The sequence below is a fragment of the Vanellus vanellus genome (genome assembly GCF_965231255.1).
Source record: "Vanellus vanellus genome assembly, chromosome: 5".
NCBI classification, from domain to species: domain Eukaryota; kingdom Metazoa; phylum Chordata; class Aves; order Charadriiformes; family Charadriidae; genus Vanellus; species Vanellus vanellus.
Window position 1 is genome coordinate 80606790 of NC_138910.1, and position 23593 is coordinate 80630382.

Here is a 23593-nt window from a genome sequence, read left to right on the forward strand (position 1 = left end):
GGGCCAGGACGGGGAGGAAACCCGGACACCGATGCAAATCACTGCTGGGCTAAAGCAGGGCTGGCTTTATCGCTGCGAGCAGCAGTTCCCGTGTCCTCTGCCCTACACATGGGTAAAGCAGCAGTGATGGGCACAGCGGGATGATTTACCCCTACACACGCCCTGGGGCGTTTGGGATAAGCAGTTTGGGAAGACCTAATTCCCACCCTTCAGGGAGGCTTGAGCCTTCGAATGCCCTCGCAGCAGAAGGAAACCTTCTTTAACTGTGCTCTACCTACCAAAGGAAAGCACTTCTACTCCTCGAGTGAATCGGAAGAGGAAGAGGAGGCGCACAAGAAATTCAACATCAAGATCAAGCCTTTGCAGGCTAAAGACATCCTGAAGAGCGCGGCGACGGTGGACGAGCTGAAGGCGTCGATAGGCAACATTGCACTTTCTCCATCCCCCGTGGTGAGTCCTCAGTGTTTCAGTCTCTTCCCCTGGTTGCAAAAGCGGTGATGCTCCGCCGGGGTCATCCCAAGGGAGCAGGGGGCTCTCCCTTAGGTGCCAATGGTTTTGTTTGCATTTGTGTCCTTATTTATAGGGTCTAATCTATATACAGGCAATAGTGTGACTGCAAGGAGATCTCAGCTGTATTGTGGTGATGTTTCCAGTTCAAAACATCTTAAAAATTCCCTTTCCTGCTCATAAACCAGGGCAACTGAAGTCAGAATGTATCATTCCCTTATTCTTCCCCTTTTTCCTCATTTTTCAGTGTGGTCATCGTTCAGGACACAAATCGGATGGGCTTGTCCCAGGACAAGCAAAGCATCTGTGGGGTTTTCCACACCATTGCTGTGGGGTGTTAGAGGGGCATTTCTTACCCCAGGGGTGAGTCCGGGGTTCCTGGCAGGAAAGGTCTTGTCTCCTTAGTCCCTCCCAGTAAAAATACCATCGCCCTCTGGTTTTCCTAAAGCCTGTCAAGATTTGTCGTCTCATCCCAATCTGTTCAGCCGTGAAAAGATTTGATTTTTGCCTTTCAGTGGGCTTTTGCGTGGGCTATGGTGTCTCTTCAGATGAAGCTTTCTATGGTTTATAATTAGCCTGTATCTGAAGTGTGAATGAATCTCAAACTCCAGGCGAAGAGGGAATAAAATTCCCGACTCTTATTTCTTCTTTCCAAACCAATGCAATGCCGCCAATTATTAATGAAATCTTCTGAAAGTCACTGTCCTTGGAAATACCGAGTCCCTCTGGCGTTGGCTCTGCTTCCCCCCGATGCTTGGTCCCTTCAGTGACGTGCGCTTCGGGGTGCTTTGCTGCACTGTGACCAGGGGGATTCTGGCAGTTGGTGTTCAGGGGTTAGAAACTGTAGTTGGCTGCTTTGGAAAGCACAAGAATAAAGAAAAAAGAGGAAAAGAAAATAAAGCAAAACAAAAAGAAACCCCAAACCGACAGTAAAAAACTTCCACCAAAATTAAGAAAAAAAAAAAAAAAGGGGGGGGGGGGGGGAGGGAGGGAAAAGTTTTGGGGACTGGTGATTATTTGCCAAATATGTGGATAATTTTGATCGAGAGGAAAAAACCCAGAATTTCTTATTGCAAAACCAAGCTAATTTTGGGTTTGCAAAGTGATGGCCCCAGCCGTTTGGTGCACACACGTGTATGTGCCTATAATGTAGGAGACAGCGTTATTTTGGGAGGAGAGAGGAAATAGTGCAACATTTTAAAAATAGGATAGGGAAAGCACTAAAAATTTATTTAAGGGGCCAAACCTATACTTGGTGCATTCTCCTTCCCTTGTGGCCTTTCTATCTGCATCCCATGGAGGATCAGGCCGATGGGCTCAGCAGTTCTTCTGCACCTCACCTTTTCCTGGGAAACAAAACTCTACAGAATGTGTGTTTCACAAGCTATGATCCCATCCCTGGGGGTGTTCAAGGCCGGGTTGGACGGGGCTGGGAGCAACCTGGGCTGGGGGGAGGTGGCCCTGCCCGGGGCAGGGGGTGGCACTGGATGGTCTTCAAGGTCCCTTCCAGCCTGAACCATACTGTGTCTCCTCTTCTCCGTGGTGTTTTTCCTGCTGAGGTAGGGGGGAGTTTTGCCATCGGTTAGGAAGGATTTAGCCCCCGGTGAGCATGTCTATGTGTGTCAGGGTGGTGTGGTCTGGATTCTGCCATTTGGGCGTTGGGTGGTGACGTTCTGTGCTTTGCTTGGGGGAAACCCCTGTCCCTGCTGCCACCGCTGGCAGAGCGCAGCCGGGGCTGGAGCCAGTGCCTCCCCGTAAAGCAGTGCAGATGTGCTCTGCTCAACCCGAAGGGCTCGGGGAAAAGCCCTGTGCCAGGCTGGACAGAAGGAGCTGTGCTGCTTTCCCCATGTTGGGATCCAAACTCCGGCGTGCGGAGCCAAAGGGCGCAGATGGGGAGGTGAGCGGTGCCACCACCGAGCACGCCGGGTCCTGGCAAGTGGCACCAGTGTCTGGGAAAGCACCAGTGCCCTGGGCAGGAGCTGTCTGAAGGAGTTCTGCATCCATGGGAGTTTCATGCCTCGCTGTCCCGGTCCCTGCCCTTGTGCTGGGCTCGTCTCCTCTCCAAAATCAGCTGCAAAGCCCTGCTCCGGTCCCACATCCCTCCTGTGCCGCAGCCTCTCCTGGAAGAGAGCAGCAGGATGGGAGATGCCATGTCCGTAGGCACTGTCCCCCCCCATCCCTTTGGGGTGTAAGTTATGGTGCCTTCACGTGAAGCCAAGAAGAAAACTGGAGATGCTGTTGTAAACTGGTGTCATCAGCATCCTCTGCCTGAAGCCCAACAGCTCGAGTCCCGTTCCTCAAGGAGAAGCGTGCAGGTGGTGTCACGTCCCGTACCAGCACCAGCCCCGGCATCTGCAGACCTCCCACCCTCTTCCCTCCTCCTTCCCACCGGCAGCTCCTGCCCGCTTCGCTCTTTGCCCCGTGAAAACTCAGCCCCGGGAGCGGGGGCTTTGTAGCAGTCCGAAAAAATACTCGCCGGGCAAAGCTGATGAGTAATAGCCTTAAATTTAAGCACTTAGGGGTAAAATCATGCTTTTGACTTTCCTCTCATACGGACCCTTCCGAGAAATGAGGCAGGCTGGGGAATGGCCTTGGTCTCTAGCTCGCAGGGCCCGCGAATGACGAAGCGTGTGAATCCTTTCCGTAGGATGGCTCAGATGCAGGTTTATGTTTCTATATGTTCTCTCTCTCTCTCTCTCTCTCTCTCTCTCTCTCTCTTCACTCTTCCGTGTGAAGGAGCGACAGCCCGGCTGGGTGCGCGCGCCGCTCTGCTTTGCTCTGTGTTTAACAGTTACACACCTGATGCTGCTGGTCGTAATACAAATCTTTAATTTCTGTGTTATCCCTTTATAGACGATATCTTATATTCTCATTTTCTTTATTTTACTGCATTCTTTTAGAGGAAAAGTCCGGTAAGAAACACAGTTTGGTGTTTTTTTTTGGTTTTTTTTTTTTCTTTAATTTCTTATAATTTTTTTAACACAATCGTCTGTTCTCTTGTTTGCACAGTCCATGTTTTTTGCATGTCTTTAGAGCTGGAATGTAAAATGCAAATAACAAATCCTTTTTGGAAGGCATGACGTTTATTATTTTTTCCTTCTCCCTTGATTTAACTTAGAGCATTTTAAAATAGCGCCAGGCTGTCTTTGCTTTGAATGTACGTAGCCTGGGGGGGTGTAGTTTGGGTGAAAGAGCTGGTGGTTTTGGACAAGATGCGTAAGGGCACGGTTTTATCTGGGCATGTTTTAGGTACAACATTGCACATAAAAGGTATGAGAAGGCAGAAAAACCCATTGGTGGTCGATGCCCTCCGGTGCCGCTGTGTGCCGTGGTGATGGTTTCCCCGGGGAGGACTGGGCATCAGGCTGGTCTGAGCCCAAAAATGGGGAAACCCACCCATTCCACAGAGTTTGGGTTCCCTCTGGGGTCTCTCCGGACGCTGCTCTCCCCCTGCCCCGTGCCTGGAATGCCCCACCAGCCCGTGGGAGCACGGCGTTGTGGTGCTGGGTGGAGGAGGACGCCCACCCGGCGCTGGAGGGGTGTGATGGGCGTTGGGGGACTTGGGGCGCTGACCTGTCGTTCTCTGACCAGGTGTCTCTTCTCTCTTCCTTCTCGCTGACCGCAGCGGCGCAGCCCGGTAAGCACCCATCCCCGCTGCTTCTGCCCCTCCGCTCTGGGACTGGGGGTGCTGGTGGGGTCTGCAGCTGTGCTGGGGTGATGTGGTGCCATTAGCTGCCCCGTTGTATGACCCCAGGTGATGGCGGGACCTTGTCGTCCCCCCCCCCCGACACCTGCTGATGCAAAGTGGTCCATGATGATGAGCATCCTCCATGGCTCAACCTGCATCCTTGCAATCCCCCTGGGGACCCCGCTCATGGTCCTGGGGTGCCCCCAGCTCCCCTCTCTGCCGCGCAGCCGCAGGCTTCCCAGTCTGAGGGCAGGGGTTTGGCTTCGCTGTGCACAGACACGTGCGTGTTGTGCGGCAACAGCGACGATTTTGATTGCTAAAACCACATTATTCGGCTTAGATTGATTTGTAGCCACCAAACATGAGGATTTGGGGTTTTATGCCACTTCTGATGGGGTGAGGGTGTCAATGAGTCCCATAAGCCACTGGCCGTCAGGACGGCTGTGAAGGCAGCGCTGCCGTGTGGTGGCTTTAGGTGGCTCAAGATCCTCTCGGTAGGGTCTTTCTGCTCCCCATATGCTGGGAGCAAACGGGGTTTCACAACGCGCACGTCAGCCGGGCATATTTCGGCCACGTACAGTAAATATCACCCTAGATGGGCAACTCCTGCCACATCTGCTGGGCTGCTTTGCTCCCCCTGTGTCTCTCTGTGGGTGACAATTGCCACGCGCCTGTGTCCCTCTGCATCCCGCTTACCTCGTGTGTTTCTCATTCCAGGGGACGATTAAAAGGAATTTATCCAGTAAGTATTTTCTGGGGTAGTTATGGCACGGGTGGTGGTGGTGGTATTTTAGGGATGGGGGGGGAAAATAGGTTTGCTTTAAAGTGGTCCTGGCAGAAATGACAGCATTCAAATGTCTTCATTAAAGAAGGCCATATGGGACATGCTTGGGGTACCCTATAGAAACAGTGCAGCTCCCTAGTCTAGCTCTCTACAGAAATAAAGTCTGAATTTAAAAAAAAAAAAAAAACAAACAAAAAAACAAACATTTTTTTCTGCCAGTGTCTCCATAGCAGGTGTGGGATGGGACATGTGCTGTGCTGGTGGCTTTCCTGGTGTGAGCCTTCCTGCCAGCACGGGCTCCGGGTGGGCTGGGGGTGATGCTCAGGGGACAGAGGGGGACGACTCTAACCATCTCACCATTCTCACAGGTGAGGAGATCGCACGGCCCCGGCGCTCCACACCGACGCCGGACCCTGCCAGGTCAGTATGGACTCCATCAGTATGGTTATCCAACACAGGTACATCACCCCGATGTGGTTTTTCAAATATTTTGAAGGCTAATTGCACATTTACACCGTTGCTCAATGGGAAGCATCTGTTCTCACCTCCAGATTTTGATGGTTTTTCATGTATACTGTTGTGGTTTATCCCCAGGCGGCAGCTGGGACCACACAGCCGCTCGCTCACTCCACCGGTTGGGATGGGGGAGAGGGAATCGGAAGGGTAAAAGTGAGGAAGAAAACTCATGGGCTGAGATAAAGACAGTTGAACAGGTAGAGCAAAAGCCACGCACGCAAAGCAAAGCGAACCAAGGGATTCACTCACTGCTCCCCGCGGGCAGGCGGGTGTTCGGCCGTCCCCAGGACAGCCGGGCTCCATCATGCGTCACGGTGACTTGGGAAAACAAACGCCATCACTCCAAACGTCCCGGCTTTATATCCTGAGCGTGACATCCCGTGGCATGGACTATCCCTCTGGTCAGCTGGGGGCAGCCGTCCCGGCTGTGTCCCTTCCCATCTCCTTGTGTCCCCCATCCCATCGCAGGTGGGGTGGCGTGAGGAGCAGAAAAGGCCTTGAGAGCTCAGCAACAAACAAAACCAGTAGCACTCTGCCAACCCGATTCTCAGCCCAAATCCAAAACACAGCGAACAGCGAGGTGGCCAACCCCACCCCAGCTGAAACCATGACAATACCTGGATAGGTCAAACCCAGAGTAACGCAGCAAATTCACTGGGTATTTACAGCACAAATGTTGCCATCACCTAGCTGAGCTGCCTGAACTTGCCTCATCAAAGACATCACTGCAGAAACATTGCTTTTATAACTTTTTAGGCTCATGAGACAGCCGAACGTTTGCGTTTTGGTGTTTAAATAGGCTGAGTAAACGCTCCGTGCTGCTGGATGCAAGAGGCACAGGGAGCTTTGGGTCCACGGGCTCTTTGCTCAGATGCTACCTGAGTAAATAAGAAATGAGAGAAGGTGCCCCTGCGGGGATGGTGGACCCCCCCAGAGGATGGCTGAACACAAACATGCAGAATCAAGGCACGGATGGCAGTGGCACTCCCAGTTTCAGATGCACAGCATCCATTCTTGCTGTCCCACAGGGGCAGTGAGGACCTTCCAGTCCCTAAAGGGGCTCCAGGAGAGCTGGGGAGGGACTCTGGATGAGGGAGGGGAGCCATAGGATGAGGGGGAACAGTTTTAAACTGAAAGAGGGGAGATTTAGATCAGATATTAGGAAGAAATTGTTGCCTGTGCGGGCGGTGAGCCCCTGACGCAGGGTGCCCCGAGGAGCTGTGGCTGCCCCATCCCTGGAGGTGTTCAAGGCCGGGTTGGACGGGGCTGGGAGCACCCTGGGCTGGGGGGAGGTGTCCCTGCCCGGGGCAGGGGGGTGGGACTGGGTGGTCTTCAAGGTCCCTTCCAACCCAAACCATCCTGTGATTCTATGATCCACTGCCAGAAGCCGCCTCGAGCCCGATTGACAGGGAGAGCTAAGTGTGCGCTGATGGGTGCGTACTGGTTTAGGGAAGCAGATAGGACTAGTTGATATGGAGGAAAGCCAAATCTCATCAGGAGCGTTCCCTGTGCAGCAGCAGGGCTTGACTCAAGGTGCGTTGGACCCAAGCGCGGTCCAAACCTTGACTGCTCTTTCCCTTTTCCCTGCAGTCAGGAGGAGCTCTGTTTAATCCTGAAGCAATCCCCGGTGCCTCAGCGCTGCTTGGGCACCACAGGGTTTGCACCGCTGCGCTGTGGCCGGTGCTACCGCTCTCCTTTCCTTTTTCTCTGCCTGAAACCCTGTGTTTTGCCAGGTGCCACTCTAGAACATAAAGACCCCCTGAAAATATACATATTTTGAGTACAAACCTGAACCTCATGGTGTTCCTCCATGCTTGTCTCGTCCTGCAGCAAGAAAGCCGGGGAGGACCCTGCCGCGCTGGCACCGCTCTTTGGGCCCCCGCTGGAGTCGGCGTTCGAGGAGCAGAAGCTGGACGGTGGGTCAGGGGACAGGGGTGGCATCTCCTGGCGGTCACCCCTGGCCGCACCGTGCCCTGGGGACGGCTGGTGGCACCCAGCTGTGCCAGCAAGCAGGGCAGCCCTGGTGACCGACCCCTCCAGCCCCCCTCTTAAAGGAGGGGAGAAAAACCCAAAATTAAAGCGGAATGTGGAGTTGTGTTACAGGCAGAGTGAGGCCGGGTGTTATACAGAAACGGAGCAAATGTTTAAGTCAAGTAGTTAATTATGTTAATTATATATAAGCCAAACTCATGCAGTTCAACAAGGCCAAGTGGAAGGTCCTACATCTGGGTCAGGGCAATCCCAAGCACAAATCCAGGCTGGGTGGGGCATGGCTGGAGAGCAGCCCTGAGGAGAAGGCCCTGGGGGTGCTGATTGAGAAGAAGCTCAACATGAGCCAGTAATGTGCGCTCACAGCCCGGAAGGCCAACCGGATCCTGGGCTGCATCAGAAGTGTGGCCAGCAGGGCAAAGGAGGGGATTCTGCCCCTCTACTGCACACTCGTGAGACCCCACCTGCAGTACTGCCTCCAGCTCTGGAGGCCCCAACACAAGAAGGACATGGACCCGCTGGAGCGTGTCCAGAGGAGAGCCACGAGGATGACCCGAGGGCTGGAGCACCTCCCCTATGAGGAGAGGCTGAAAGAGTTGGGGCTGTTCAGCCTGGAGAAGAGAAGGCTCCGGGGAGATCTTATTGCGGCCTTCCGGTCCCTAAAGGGGGCCGACAGGAGAGCTGGGGAAGGGCTTTTTACTGGGGCATGTAGCAATAGGACGAGGGGGAATGGCTTTAAACTGGAAGAGGGCAGGTTCAGATTGAACATCAGGAAGAAGTTTTTCCCTGTGCGGGTGGTGCGGCACTGGGACAGGTTGCCCAGAGAGGGTGTTGAGGGCCCATCCCTGGAGGTGTTCAAGGCCGGGCTGGACGTGGCCGTGGGCAACCTGGGCTGGGGGGAGGTGTCCCTGCCTATGGCAGGTGGGTTGGAACTGGATGATCTTCAAGGTCCTTTCCAACCTAAACCATTCTGTGATTCTATATGGTTTTGAGATGGATCCTGAGAGAGAGCAGCTAACAAATATTAAAAAGTATTGACTTGCAAACGCAGCTGTGGCTGTGCCTGTTCCCCAGGCTCTGCCCGCGTACCCTCAAAGCGCTCCGTGTTTAACAGCGGCGGTCGTTACCTTCCGACACCGCGGCAGCCACGCAGCATCACGCTAATTTAACATCTTTGTTCCAGATACGAAGGGAGCCGGCTGGCACTGCTTTATGGCTCCCTGTGCCTGCGGACATGCTATCTCAGTAATGTCATTTTTTTCCCCCCGGAAACTGCGTTCCCCTGGACAGGAGTAGAAGGACACTTTGCTTCCCCTCAACCCTTCTTTTTTCTTTTTTTTTTTTTTTAATGGCTTTCCCAAAGCACAGCGTTCTTGCAAGGCTTGTTCTCCCCAAAGAAAAACCCCATTCACCTGCCCGAGCGGTTTGTGCCCAGAGAGGTCTCTTCCTCCTCCTCCTCCTCCTCCTCTCCCCGGCCGGCTACCACGAAATGGCCACTGCCACTTGTACCCAACTTATGCCTTGTAATTAATGACTCCAGTTAATTCTTTTAATCAAAACTACGTTTGTGTGTAGTTCTCTACACGTAGCCTTAAAAAAAAACAAACAAACAAAAAAACCAAACCAAAAAACCAACACAAAACCACAAAAAGTTTAAATGAGATATAGAAGAGCGTTTCTTCTCCTACAGTGTCTGTGAATATAACAGGATATTTTCATTTCAATAACTGGGGTTTTTTTTCATGTGTATCCTTTAAAATTCCAGACAATTTTTGCAATTAATGCCATGTTTCACTTAACGTAATAAGCCTCCGAATACATAAACGACATTGTTTTGTTTGTCAAGCAGCATGAGTGTCAAACTAATTGCGTGTCCCGCTTAAAAATCGGGCAAGCTCGTAATTACCCAACATTACAGAAAACCCCCTGTCTTTAATTAAAGAGAGGGTTCTGTCACGGTTTAGTTTCCCTTTGCAAGCCTCAGATGAACGCGCCTCGTCTGTGTGTTTTAGTATTTGTAAGAAAATAGTTTTATTCATGCCTTTGCATGTGTATTTATTTATTTCTGATTTTTTTTTTTTTTCAGCAACTCTGGATCAGCCTGAGATATGGGGTTCGGTCCAGCCCGTCAACGCCAGCGTAGAGTCCCCAAAGCTACCGAGACCTTTTCCAACTGGAAGTAAGTGACCGTGCAGGTTATCAACCGAAAATACATTAATAGATAAAGAAATCAAAGCAAATCTTTAAGTTTTCCTCATCTGCACTGTGCAGTTCTGTAACGTTTTAATCACCTAGAGAGTTTGGGGCTTTTTTCATCCCCTGGCTTGACTCTCACTGCAGTGCATTGGGGCGGAGGAAGGATGGGGGTTGATAAAGGATGGGGTGGATGGTACCCAGGCTGGGAGAGACGATGAGCATCCTTGCTGGGGAAAACATCTTGCATGGAGCCAGCGGTTAAAGCCGCCCGCCCCCGGGGGTGAGGAGTCCCTGATCGCCCGTGTTAATGACATCTTTTATTTGGCTGGAAAGGTCAGAAGCGCCGTTTTCTCCGGGTTAACATAAGGAAGGGCGAGGCAGCCCCAAAATCCCCGGTTCTCATTGCAACCTTTCCCGTTGCCTGGGGCAGCCGGGGAACCGAATGGCCTTTCCCCCTCCCCAGCTGCAGAGCCATTTTTCCCTTGTTCCCCAATCCTTTTCCCTCTCCCCGGCCACGAGCACAACCTCTTTCATGCCAAACCCACCCCCTGTCCCGCTGCTGCCGGGCTGGCCGGTGCCGATATGCCAAGGTCAAGGCCACCTCTGGCCACGTCACGATCTTGCGAGGGGATCGCGATACTCGTGATTGAAATGGATGCTTCACGGTGCCTGCTGGGCTGCTCCTCCAGGAGGTTCGGCCTCGGGTGCTATTTGTATCTGCTTTGCTGAAAAAAATAAAGCAGCGTTGGGTTAATTAGCCATGGTACTCCTCCTCCTCCTGGATCCGTGCAGGATGGGCACATGAGAAATGCGGAGGTGGATACGTTGGTCCGAGGCTACAGGTTTGAATTGAAATGGTAATTCAAGATTTTAAAATTTGAAGATAACCTAAAATTTAAAAATGAAAACAAACAAACAAATAAAAACAAACTGTGGGGGGGAAAAACGAACAAACAAAAAAAACCCAAAACTGTAAACCAAAAAAAAAAAAATCCATAAACCCAATAAAAAAGGTCACTGGCAATGGCTTGTTGCTCAGTAGCACACCGTAATCTCCCGTGCTACGAGGATGCTCCTGCTGGCCCAGCCATCGTCCCAGGGCCGGTGCTGCTGCCCTCTTCCCACCTCGGCTGCGCACTGCCGCATCCCCTTTTCCCGCCAAACCCTGTGGGTATCCTAACGCACCGCCACTGATTTGATTTATTTTTTTTTTTTTTTTTTTTTTTTTCCTTCCCCCCCCCCCCCCTTCTCTGCTCTGTTTCGCAGCGCCTCCACCGCTCCCACCGAAAAACATCCCGGCCACGCCGCCGCGCACCGGTTCTCCGCTGCCAGTGGGAATAGGTAAAAGATCGATGTGGCACCTCCTTGCGTGCGCCCTCGCCCAGCCCCGGTAGAGCCATCCGGAGCCCGCGGGGGCTGCGCTGGGGTGGTTGGGTCCCCGTGGCTGTGTTTTGGACACGGATTTGGCCTTCGTGTGCATCTTCTTTCCTTTGCATTCGTGGTGCTTTGGCAGACGCTGCAGTCAGGGTGATGCTTTAGGGGGGATGCAAAGATGCCTTTGAGTCCCAGGCCAGCGTCACCCTGGTGGAATTAATGTTCTCTCCACCCTCTCACCCCCCCAACCTTTGGGATCGTTCACTTTTAGAAATGAAAAGCAATGTTAATCTTAAAGTCCTGCTCAAAATTGGGAATAATTAGAGCGCTGTTACTGCCCGGAGTGGCACTGCTGATGAAATAAGGGGGTATGCGGTGCCGGGGGGGCTGGTCCTGCCCTCCCTGAGTCTTCCTGTTGTCTGGGATGATGGGAAAAGCCCCCCCCCCCCCCCCCCCCCCCAGTCCCACAGCCCGGGGGTGGCAGATGGGTGTGCAGAGGGGACGGAGGACAAAACGGTACCTACAGCTTGAAGGAAGGGAGTGAAAGATGGTGTTGAAGGCAGCCAGAGGCCATCAGGTGCTTATAAGCATATAATTCATGTTGCCGGCAGGGCGCTGGCTGCGGGAGGTGCAGGTTTGGGGGAAGGATGGATGCACAGTCCCTGGTCTTCGGACAGGGCACTGTGTGGACACACGCACACACAGAGCACCTCGGGGCATTACTGACATGGCCATGGGGAAATCCCTGCGCTGAGTTACTGCTCCATCCATCAATAGTTCATTCATGCTCCCGTATCTTCTTTTTTTTTTTTTTTTTTTTCCCCCTATTTATCTAAGCAGCCAGACTGGCAGTGTCCCCCTACACGCATAGATTCATCGACACGATCAAACGCAATGCCCAGCCACGTCTGAGGGCTTATTTGCGGGGGGTCTGGCTTGCCGCGCACTTCAGCCTGTGCGACAAGTAAAGCAAGTGGCAGGCGTCTCTTTTTTTTTTTTTTTTTTTTTTTTTTTTTTTTTTTTTTCCTTTTGCCTTTATTTTCTCCCCCCTCCTCTCCTCCCCTTTGCCCCTTTCTCCCCCCTCCTCTCCTCCCCTTTGCCCCTTTCTCCCCCCTCCTCTCCTCCCCTTTGCCCCTTTCTCCCCCCTCCTCTCCTCCCCTTTGCCCCTTTCTCCCCTCTCCTCTCCTCCCCTTTGCCCCTTTCTCCCCTCTCCTCTCCTCCCCTTTGCCCCTTTCTCCCCCTTTCTCCCCTTTGCCCCTTTCTCCCCCCTCCTCCCCTTTGCCCCTTTCTCCCCCTTTCTCCCCCCTCCTCCCCTTTGCCCCTTTCTGCCCCTTTCTGCCCCTTTCTGCCCCTTTCTGCCCCTTTCTGCCCCTTTCTGCCCCTTTCTGCCCCTTTCTGCCCCTTTCTGCCCCTTTCTGCCCCTTTCTGCCCCTTTCTGCCCCTTTCTGCCCCTTTCTGCCCCCTCCTCCCCTCCCCTCTGCCCCTTTCTCCCCCCTCCTCTCCTCCCCTCTGCCCCTTTCTCCCCCCTCCTCTCCTCCCCTCTGCCCCTTTCTCCCCCCTCCTCTCCTCCCCTCTGCCCCTTTCTCCCCCCTCCTCTCCTCCCCTCTGCCCCTTTCTCCCCCCTCCTCTCCTCCCCTCTGCCCCTTTCTCCCCTCTCCTCTCCTCCCCTCTGCCCCTTTCTCCCCCTTTCTCCCCCTTTCTCCCCCTTTCTCCCCCTTTCTCCCCCTTTCTCCCCCTTTCTGCCCCTTTCTGCCCCTTTCTGCCCCTTTCTGCCCCTTTCTGCCCCTTTCTGCCCCTTTCTGCCCCTTTCTGCCCCTTTCTGCCCCTTTCTGCCCCTTTCTGCCCCTTTCTGCCCCTTTCTGCCCCTTTCTGCCCCTTTCTGCCCCTTTCTGCCCCTTTCTGCCCCTTTCTGCCCCTTTCTGCCCCTTTCTGCCCCTTTCTGCCCCTTTCTGCCCCTTTCTGCCCCTTTCTGCCCCTTTCTGCCCCTTTCTGCCCCTTTCTGCCCCTTTCTGCCCCTTTCTGCCCCTTTCTGCCCCTTTCTGCCCCTTTCTGCCCCTTTCTGCCCCTTTCTGCCCCTTTCTGCCCCTTTCTGCCCCTTTCTGCCCCTTTCTCCCCCCTCCTCCCCTCTGCCCCTTTCTCCCCCCTCCTCCCCTCTGCCCCTTTCTCCCCCCTCCTCCCCTCTGCCCCTTTCTCCCCCCTCCTCCCCTCTGCCCCTTTCTCCCCCCTCCTCCCCTCTGCCCCTTTCTCCCCCCTCCTCCCCTCTGCCCCTTTCTCCCCCCTCCTCCCCTCTGCCCCTTTCTCCCCCCTCCTCCCCTCTGCCCCTTTCTCCCCCCTCCTCCCCTCTGCCCCTTTCTCCCCCCTCCTCCCCTCTGCCCCTTTCTCCCCCCTCCTCCCCTCTGCCCCTTTCTCCCCCCTCCTCCCCTCTGCCCCTTTCTCCCCCCTCCTCCCCTCTGCCCCTTTCTCCCCCCTCCTCCCCTCTGCCCCTTTGTTTCAGCAAGACTATATCTTATTCCCTCACCGTAGAACCCCAGGCGGCTCCCCCTAGCACAGGAGCAGGGGTGGGATGCCGACAGGAGGCGGCACATTAGTTTTAGCAGAGGCTCCAGCCCTCGGGGGAGAGAAGCGCAGGAAGGGAAGGCGGGAGGATCTCCCTCCTCTGGATGTGTTCACGTTTTGCTGATGAATCCCGTCTCCGTGTCGCTTGGGAAGTCGGATGTGAACGGTGTGGTGTGGTAGCTCAGATAGCGAGTAGAGCCCTAAAATACTCTTATCTGCCGCTGCTTGTGACTGAAATACATACAGCCCGTCTGCTCGCCTGTACCGCGTGCCCAGAGCGCGAGTGTCAAGCCAGCATGTTTAAATATATTTATTTTATATATAAATTTATTTTATATATATATTTATTTTAAATATATATATATATTTAAACATGCTGGCTTGACCCTTGTATATATGTATATAAATATATTTATATGTGTATATATGTATATAAATATATACATAGAAATATGTATCTGCATATAAATATATACATATAGTGGAATATGCAAGGGAGCTTTAGGTTACCCGTCTGAGTGCATAAGTTTATTATCCGCTGACAATTCAGAGTGATGATAATGACATAACGACGTTATTTTGACGATCTGCAACAAAGGCTGGGAGCCAGGCGTAAATTTTGGGAGGATACAGGACCCCTGTGTGTGAAATAATGGAGGAGGAGGAGGAGGAGGAGGAGAGGGGCTTGGCCAGTGGTGCATGCTGTCTCTCACACGGCGTATGTATTTCAGTCCCGCGCGGTTCGTTGTACGTTGCGCGTGACCTGGCGAAGAAACTTCCTTGCGCATGAATTATATTCCCCGGCAGCTTATAAGAAAACACGCTTTTAAAGCATCTCCTCTAGAAAGCAGCTGATGTAGAGCCCCCGTAGAGAATAGTGCGACTGCAGTTCTCGCGGTTAATGCTAAGTGTAAAATAAACTACTTTGACCACAGGAGGGGACCAGACAGCAGCAGAGCTCAAAAGGGACAAACTTCCGTCCATCAATGACTTGGACAGCATTTTTGGCCCCGTGCTCTCCCCTAAGTCTGCTGCGGTTAACGCAGAAGACAAGTGGGTCAATTTTTCCGATCAATCCCCGGAAAACACGACTCCGGAGTTGACGCCCCGGGAAAAAGCGGGCTCCCCGCCGGCGGCAGCGGGCAGCCCGGCTGACGCTCCAGCGGCCGAGCCCTCCCGCCCGCTCCCCTCGCCGCTCCACCTGGACGAGGTTCACAAGAAGGTTTCTGAGCAGCCCCACCTTAAGGATGATAACGTGGAGCCGGCCGCCTCTCCCAAAGATTTTGGGCTGGGACAAAGAGCGACCCCGCCTCCCCCTCCACCGCCCACCTACCGGACGGTGGTCTCCTCACCCGGACCGGGCGCCAGCAGCGGCACGGGAAGCACCAGCGGTACGTCCCGCGGCGTTGGGTGTGCTTCGGTGTGGCCGTGACCGCATCTGCCGTCCCCTCCCGCCCAGTTGTGCCTGTGCCCAACGCCCGCGCTCCTGCCCAGTCGTCTCGTGCCTCCACGTCCAGCGTCTGTCCTCAGCCTCCTGTGTCCTCTCCCCCGCTCCCTGCTGCGTGTCTCATGGTCGGATGGGTCTGATGGCCTTTCCCCAAAGCTCCCGGGAGCTGCCCTTCCCACCTCTGCTACGCACATAACCCCCACCACAAGATTTGGCATAGGATTGCCGTTGCTGCAGCTCTGCCCTCAGTAGGCTTCAGAGTGAATATAGGTGGAAACGTTTCAGGCGAATAATCTGAGCAAGCCTCAGACCCAGAGGGGTTTGAACCTGTTGCAGACAGACAGGTCACCGCGTACCCTCCCCCTGGGGCTGTGAAGACTAAATAACTCACAGCCCGGAGGTGGCACGGGTCTGGCACAGCCCTCTGGGCTGTGAGAGTGTGGATGCCCAGCGGATCCGGAGAAACCTCTCGCGAGGGCAGAACCCCCTAGGTTTGTCTGGCAAGCGCTGGCTGCCTGGCTTCACCTGCTTAATTATAAATGTCGGCGTGCCCATTAGGGCAAACGAGCTCGTCAGAGGTCAGCTCACACAGGCTCTCCCGTAGCGCTTGAGAAGGTGCAACCTGATCATGTTCTTTTAGCGGTTGACCCCAGAGCACTTATTGTACTGGTGCAGCCACGACGTGCAAGTCCTCGTCCCCACCAGCCACCGCGCTGCCATCCTGCGTCCACGAGAAATTATATTTTTTTTAAGAGGATTACCCCCGCAGAGCCTTGCGGGCACCTCCACCCCTGCAGGTGCGCAGCTCCCCAGCCCCGTCCCCGACCGCTGTCACCAGCCCTACGTGAGCGTGAGAGCCATGCCATCTGCTTTGGGGGTTTGCCACCTTCTGGGGGGGCTGCTGGGGCTGTCCCCCCTGAGCGTGGCTGTCATTGCAAGTGTGGCTTTGCTTCAGTGGTGGTGGCTTTTCTGTGGCGGCTTGGCGAGGTGGCTGTAGGGTGGGTGGGTGGGTTGGGGTCCAGCACCCAGATCCTGGTGGCACTGGTTGGAGCTGGGACTTCTCTATGAGGTCGGCAGTGGGAAACAACAAGTTTGTTCCGACGTTGCTCTCCACCCCATATGCCTTGCGTGAGTGGAGATCCGCAGGATGGGGACACGCTGGTGGCTCCACGCGGGGATGGATGGAGAAACTCCACTCAGAGGAGCCGGGGGCTGGATGGAGCCAGGCTGCCGTGGCATCTCTTCCCCGGAAATTATCTCCCGTCTCCGCTCGCCGTGTATTGCAGCCCCCTGACGCCTCAGCCTTGCCCAGCCCGGCGTGGGAGAGCGAGCTGGAAAAGATGCAGAGCGTTGAAATACACACACCAAATCTACGTGCATCTTCAGAAACCCGCAGCCAGTCTCAGGGTGTGGCGTGGATCCAACACCGTTCCCATTTCTGCCCTCTCCACCATTCCAACCCCCCTCCCCCTGCCCCCGTTGCTGGATTTGGCCCCAGGGGTGTCCAGTTTTGGGATGCCGTGGGGTAGAGCCACCCTGGGACACCCTCCTGCCATCGCATCCCATGGGAGCCCGGCCTCCTGCGTGTCACCGAGGCAGGCCTGGGGACCAGCATCCCAGCAGGCTACTGGTTTTACGCTGATTTACAACATGCTGGCCACAGTTCCTTGTAGAAAATATCTAGAGGTACATCGATCTCCCAGAGACCTCAAACACCTGAAGAATAAACCTCCCTGGATGAACACTGACATCTGGCAGGGCTTTGGCTTGCTGCTGGTTGCTCCCACAATATACGCCCTCGAAGTCTCCGTCTTGTGATGCTCATCCAGTGCTGCTAGGTTGCTTTCCCTGAATAATTCCTATTTTGTCAGGCTTTTGTTGGGATAAGGAAGGAAAAATTCAATCTTGGGTTGCTAAATTAAGCTTCTAAATCAAGAATGGCCTGAATGCTGGAGTTGCGCAAATGAACGGCGAGGATTTACCCCCTGTAAACACGCCCATCTCCTGTCTTACGCTTCTGTCCTTTACCTCTCCATCTCGTTTCTAAAGATCTGGCTTTGCTATTGCCGTGGTCTGAGCTATCACCCGCAAAACCCCGCAAACTGATTCTCTCGTAAGCGGGGGGAAAAAAATAAAGCTAAAGACATCACCTCACGGCCACCGTGAGCGCAACGCGCCGCTCTGCAGATGGTGACGCGCGGCGGTGCTCCGCGGAGGCTGGCAGCACCCGCCAGCTCAGCCGTCCTGCGCCGTGGGGTCCGCCGCTCCCCCCCCGGCCCCCGCCGCCCCTCTTCTCTTGGCACAACCTCCGACTGCTCTGTACAGCCCCGATTACCGCTGATCTTACCCCGGCAGGGATTTCTGTGCACCGAGGAAAACGGTCCTTTTAAGTATCTGTTAGAATTTCGATTGGGTTGGAAGAAGTGCCCCTTTGCAGCAAAGCAGCAGCCGCTGGGGACGCGTGAACCCCAGGGACAGCACCCTCTCCTTCTCTGAAACTCTTCCAGAGGGTTGGGAAACGCTGAACTTCGCTTTTCCACCTTTTCTCCTCTTCGCTCGGACAAAGCTTTGCCCCTCTTGCTGGGACCCCTCGTTCCCGTGATGGAGGAGCGAACCTTCTCACCGGCTGTGCCGCTCGGCCAGCTCAGGGTTAAACTCCTTCTCAGCACATCATTTTTCACCTGCCAGTATTACTGGGGTTTAGGTAAAACCATAAGATTCCTCCAATAATAATTTTGCCGAGGGGGGCAGGTCCTCGGTGCAGATGAGCATCGGCATCAGCGATCCCAAAAAGCTCTTCTCGCACACAAAGCAGCCGGTGTGGCGCGATGGCCAAGGGGACCTTGTGCAGGGCATGCGTGGACCCCCCCCCCGCTGGCTCCTGCTTTGCTTCCAGATGGGGTCTGGGGGTCTGGGGGGGCGGGACGGGGCACAGCCATAGGGGCCAGCCTGCGGCACGCTGACGGCTCCCGTTTGTTGCAGGTTCCTCGTCCCCGGCTCGTCCCGGCACGCCGCTGGCCGCCTGCGGCACCCCGCCGCCACCGCCGCCGCGGCCCCCCTCCCGGCCCAAGCTGCCCCCCGGCAAGCCCGCCGTCGCCGACGTGGTACGTCCAGCGCCGCGAGTGGGAGCGTGGCGCGCAGGGTCGGGGTGGGGGACGCGCATTTGCACAGTCCAGTGAGACAGATTAACGGAGCAGAGCATCGTTAGGAGCGAGTAACCAGCGGGTGCTGCCCGGGCTGGTCCGAGTTTGACATAGTTTGTTCACCGAGACAAATTGCGGGTGGAAAAACGGCGCTGCGCACATCCTGCTCTGTCTGCCGGCGACGCCAGCCGCGGGCGAGCGGTGGTTGGCGGTTACGGTCGAGGCAGAAAATGGGTGTAAAAAGGGAATGTGCCCGTGGGAAGGGTCTGGCCATGCCTGGCTGCCCCGGGAAGGGTGTCCGGCTGGGGGGGTGCCTGGCAATCCTCAGTGGGGCTCCCCACCACCGTACCGCACCAGCCGGGCTGCTGGGGTCTTCGGGTAAGTTGCAGAGAAATTTTGGATTGATGTTATGGATACAAAATCATAGAATTCTAGAATCATAGAATGACAGAATGGTTTAGGTTGGGTGTGACCTTTAAAGGCCATGTAGTCCAACCCCCCCGCCATGGGCAGGGACACCTCCCCCCAGCCCAGGTCGCTCCAAGCCCCGTCCAACCTGGCCTTGAACACCTCCAGGGATGGGGCAGCCACCACCTCTCTGGGCAACCTGTTTTCCCCAACGGATCCATATTATCCCCAAAGGATATCCCCAACGAGCTGTCCCCAAGTGAGCCGGCACGTGGTGGGCACCGCTCCCTTCCCGATGCGTTAACTCCATCCCGCGGCCCCCCTGGGCCTCCCGTCCTGGGTGCGGATGGGGACTTCAAACACCCAGACCCGCAAGATGGTGGGAATCGTCTGCCATTTTTCTAGGTCCAGACTAAAACCGTCATTGGCACTAAAAGAACTAAAATCGTTCAGTTTTGCACCAAGCCGCCAGGGCCTGGAGGTACAGAGGGTTACGGCTTCAGGCAAAAGCTTCTCTTTGTTTGATGCAAATGTCGCTGTGCGTGTTTTCTTTAACCTTTTGTTATTTTATGTTTTTCTACAGTCCAGGCCTTTTAGCCCTCCTATTCACTCATCCAGCCCTCCTCCGATAGCACCTTTAGCCCGGGCTGAAAGTACTTCTTCCATATCTTCCACCAATTCCCTGAGTGCAGCCACCACTCCCACCGTTGGTAAAAACATACAGCACTGCTGTTCTTTCACCTTTCCTACCTCTGAATGCCCTTAAAAGATTCCCGAAACCTTCTCATTCGTTAGATTGTTCTTCGGGTTCACGCTCGTTAATTTTCATCAGGTTTTTAAAGGGGTTTGAGGGGCGGAGGGTGGCGGATCTTGAACGCGATGCTCCCAGGGAAGCTTTCTTTGTGGCAGCTCCAAATGTCGTGAACAGTGAGCGGCCGGTGAAGGTAGAGGTTATCACCACGCGAAACATAATATAAAATATGCTTATGGTCTGTAAATTTGGTCAAAATAAGCTTTTTTTTTTTTTTTTTTTTTTTTTTGCAAGGGATGCTTGTACCCTGGAGGGGAGGGGGGCTGGAAGCCAGACCCTGGGTTCCAGGAGACAACTGATATGAAATCTATTTGAACATCTTAAATTAATACTTCCCCTTAAAGCGTAGTGGGAAACGAGGTCTTGGAAAAGGCTCTTCCAAACCGTTAGCTTAACACGGTCCTAGACCAGAACAAAGCGCTGTGGTTTTCTTTTGGAGGAATGTCCAGAAATACACAGGGTTTTGCCAAACCCCCCCCAGGGCCTGAGACAAGAAACGCAAATAAAGTCTGGCTGGCAGCTCCCAGGCTCCGCGCGCTGGGGTTCCCCCCCCATGCCTCCCTCCTCCGTCCCCTCCGTCCCCTCCGTCCCGCTATCGGCGCTCCCTCCATCCCTCCCTGCCATCCCACCCGCCTGCCGGCCCCACCGCCCCCTTGCTTCCCGCAGCTCCATCTTCTTACCAGGAACATCCCTCCTCCCACCCCCCCCCCCCTTTTTTTTTATTTTTCCTTCTTTCTTTTCTTTCCCTGTTTTTTCCTGACGAGCACGCCTGGTTTGCGTGGCGGGGAAGGAACTTTGGCCGGCGTACGCCGGCAGATGGGCTCTGTGGAGGCAGCAGAAACCCCAACCCTCCGCAAAAACCAAACCTGGCTGGTGCGCGTGTGTGCTCGGCCACGGTCCCGGCTGCAGCGTTTCCCACCGGCTCTCACCTTGGGGAAGCGCCACCGTCGCCACCCCGACACCATCTTTGACGGTTGGAAGACGATGGGACGGCCTGAGCCGTGCGGCGGGTGCCGTCCCCGTGGTGCCGGTGGCGGCGCGTGCTCCCCCCCTCCCTGAGCCCTCCCCGTAGGTTTGTCGGAGTCTCTGCCCTGCGTCTCCATCCTGTCGTTCGCTTCACTCTCGAGGTGTCGTAGATGCTTGTACCTGTTCGCCGGCCATTGGTCACCGTCACGGTGTGCTGCTGGGAAAAAATAAATAAATGCTTCTGGAGCAAGGGGTCGGCCAGCCCCGAGCACCAGCCCCGAGCACCAGCCCCGAGCATCAGCCCCGAGCATCCCCGGTGCGTCGGCTGCCGGTCCTGCCTGCGCCCGCTGTCCTGCAGCTTCGGCAGCGAGCCGCCGGCGGTGGTCTCAGCCGGCGCCTGCGGACACGGGGTTAAACAGGATTTTGATGGAGGGGAGCAGCCAGGTCGAAGACAGGGACGGTCCGGGGGGGGGGGAAGGTTTCAGGAGGTTGGGAGAAGCGGCCATGAAAGAGGGGCGGTGTGCTGGTCCTGCGGGCTGAGCAGGTGAAGGCTCCCCCCTCTAAGGTTTAATTTTAAAACTTCCCCCCCCCCTCGATTTTTGCCAACAAAAATTGCTCCTTGAGATTTTTAATGACCTACCCGCCCCGAGCAGCGGGGGCTGAGGCGGCTGCATGGGGGGGAGGGGGAGTGAGAAGCTGTGCCTGCTGGCCCCGGCAGCTCCCACCCCCTCCATGGGGTCTTTCCTTGAAAGAGAGCCGAAATCAGGGCTCTCGGGTCACCCCTTGGCAGGGGGACACTGAACGGGGGCGGCCAGGAGGAGCATCCCCGGATCGCAGGCTCTTCCAGCTCCATGCAAACCGTGAAGCTGGGTGCTGCATTGCCAGGATTTGGCCTGGGAAAAGCCGGATTAGGGGTGTGGGGATGCAGAGAGGGTTTGGGACCTGCTCTGGGAAAGCCTGAGCATCTCCCTGTTGTCCCCACTAAGGCGACCGGGGCGAGGGTGGCCACCGGCGAGCATCCCCGCAGCGCTCGCCTCGCTGCAACCCCATAGCGGAGGAGGGAGAACATGTAATTCCCGGGTTTGTCACGCAGAGAGAGGAAAAGTTACGGTGAAAGGTGTGAAGGGCAGGGGGGGTGGGAGCAGGTCTGGGGGGACGGCAGCGGGTCGGGGACAGCTGGGGGTCCCGTGGGACTGGCACGGGGCTGGGACACCCCGACCTGGCCGGGGCTGTCCACAGGGTCGGTCTCCTCCGCGCTCTCCCTCTCCCGTGTCCCGTGGCAAAGTCCGACGGAGTTTGTCCGAGAGCACGTGGAAAAGTGACTTCGTTTATTTGTCCTCCGTGCTGTTCCGGTTTGCTTTCCTTGTGTGGTTGCATGTGCAGTCTGAATAATTTATCGCAAAGAAAGCAGCCGTTATTTCTGTGTCAGCGCCCCTTGCGTTATTTTTCTCGTTTAAAATCCTTCTCTGTCTTTTTTCGTTGATACAGCGCGCTGCTCGATTTCATTTGGGATTCGTGTTTTCATTCTTTGTTATTGTTTTCTTTTCTTCTTCTTCTTCTTTTTTCTTTCCTTTCCTTTGCGTTTCTTCTGCTTTGTGTTATCAGAAGATGATGCTTTTGTTGACAAACTGCCCGCGTTTGAAAGGCGCTGTGAAACGCCTGCAGGTACTGTACTAGCAGGGCGTTTTCGAGACATCTGGCTTGGGGAAGGGGCGGCTGCGGGCGCCCCGTGTGCCCGAGCCCCGGCACCCACCGCTCGCAGCACCTTGCATGACAGTTTCTCAGTGGCAAAAAGGACCGCGAGGTGAAAGGCTATCACCTCCTGAATTCAAAAGGGTTCATTTAACAGCACAAAAAACCACCTTTTTCCCACCTTACCCCTAGTTATTTCGACAGCACCCGGTGTCTAACGTGGCTTTCGAGGCGGTGTGAGCGCAGGGAGCTGGCGGTTGTAATGGGAAAGGAAAAATTCCAGTTAGGCGTCTCCTGCTCTGTGTGCGTATGTCTGTTTATCTGCAAGTTTTATGTCCTGAAGTGCAACAGAAAATACCTACCGGCTCACTGTCACTTATTTTGCACGCTGGCGTGGCATGCGGTCGCAGCATCCCGCCGGGGAAACGCTCGCTGCTGCCGTCGTGGCGCGGCGGAGACGTCGCCGGAGGTGAAGAGGATAAGGCACGTTTGCCAAAATCAGCGCAGTTAGAATATGCTGACGGAGCGCATGACCTGAGAAACCTCTTCTACTCTAGACAAAAAAAAAAAAAAAAAAAAAAAAGTCAACCTCCCCCAAAACTCTTACCAAGCGAGCACAAGTACTCTTCCATCTGGGCTTCCATAGCTTTGCTTTCTGCTTTCTGTTTCCTAAGCCAAAACCAGAGTTTAAAAGCTTCTCCTCGCCTTGCACGTGACCGGCTTGCAGCGCCTCGTCCCCTCCCCGTAGCGAGATAAATGACCTGCTCTGTGACTCACACTGTGTCCTTCTCTCTCCCTCTCCTTAACCTTTCCCATCCCGCTTCAACTCCTGGCCATACAGAGAATGAACAGCCTTCCCTCGTTTGGTTTGACAGAGGAAAGTTTTATTTGACTTTCGAAGGTAAGTAGTGCATAGCATACCCGGTAACGACTTGCTCCCCTTGCTCTTGCTCTCTGACTCCCGGGGTTCCCTTCAAAGGCTCCAGTCCGGCTTTCCGTGCGAAATGCTATGGCTACTTAGATGACATCGCAAGTTCGACCAGAATAATTTCGATTTGATTCGTGCCATCTGTCCCCACGATCCGTTGCCCTCTTTATTTATTAAAAAACAAAACAAAACAAAAACCAAACCAAAAACCAACACAAAAAACCAAATGACCGCAAACAAACCAAAACCCCAAAGAATATTCTCGTACTGAGACTGCAGTGAAAACCAGAGAGCGAAACCGCTTGCACTGCCGAGGAACTTGACTCTGTCAACCAGGGCTTCTTTCTACTCTCCCTCGCGAGCTGCGCGTTACCCCGGGCGGGCTGTGGCACAGTGCGGCTAATTAAAAACCAAAGGGGGACGGGGTTCTCTGCCAAGCCGGGGCCCCTTTCCCGGCTGAAAAAATCAGATTTTTCCGCCGCGAGGGACCGGGAGCGTGCCGGCGCTGCCAGCAAGTGCGGCTGAAATGCCACTGGGTTGTGCTGGTCGGAGGCGTTGCGGGTTTTGGGGTCCCTCGTTGAGGAGAAG

At 54.9% G+C, this 23593-nt stretch overlaps 1 protein-coding gene across 1 annotated transcript in view; it reads left to right on the forward strand.

Moving 5' to 3' along the window:
• SGIP1 (SH3GL interacting endocytic adaptor 1) overlaps nt 1–23593 on the forward strand; it is a gene marked incomplete at both ends in the record, with an annotated part of 68173 nt that overhangs the window by 35554 nt on the left and 9026 nt on the right. Inside the window, 11 exons of the mRNA XM_082484079.1 lie at nt 275–450; nt 4133–4144; nt 4913–4937; nt 5348–5399; nt 7326–7411; nt 9571–9663; nt 10947–11021; nt 14546–15001; nt 18040–18161; nt 19192–19318; nt 22919–22978. Of these exons, the coding sequence (XP_082340205.1) occupies nt 275–450; nt 4133–4144; nt 4913–4937; nt 5348–5399; nt 7326–7411; nt 9571–9663; nt 10947–11021; nt 14546–15001; nt 18040–18161; nt 19192–19318; nt 22919–22978 (1284 nt within the window). The remainder of the gene's footprint in view (nt 1–274; nt 451–4132; nt 4145–4912; nt 4938–5347; nt 5400–7325; nt 7412–9570; nt 9664–10946; nt 11022–14545; nt 15002–18039; nt 18162–19191; nt 19319–22918; nt 22979–23593) is intronic.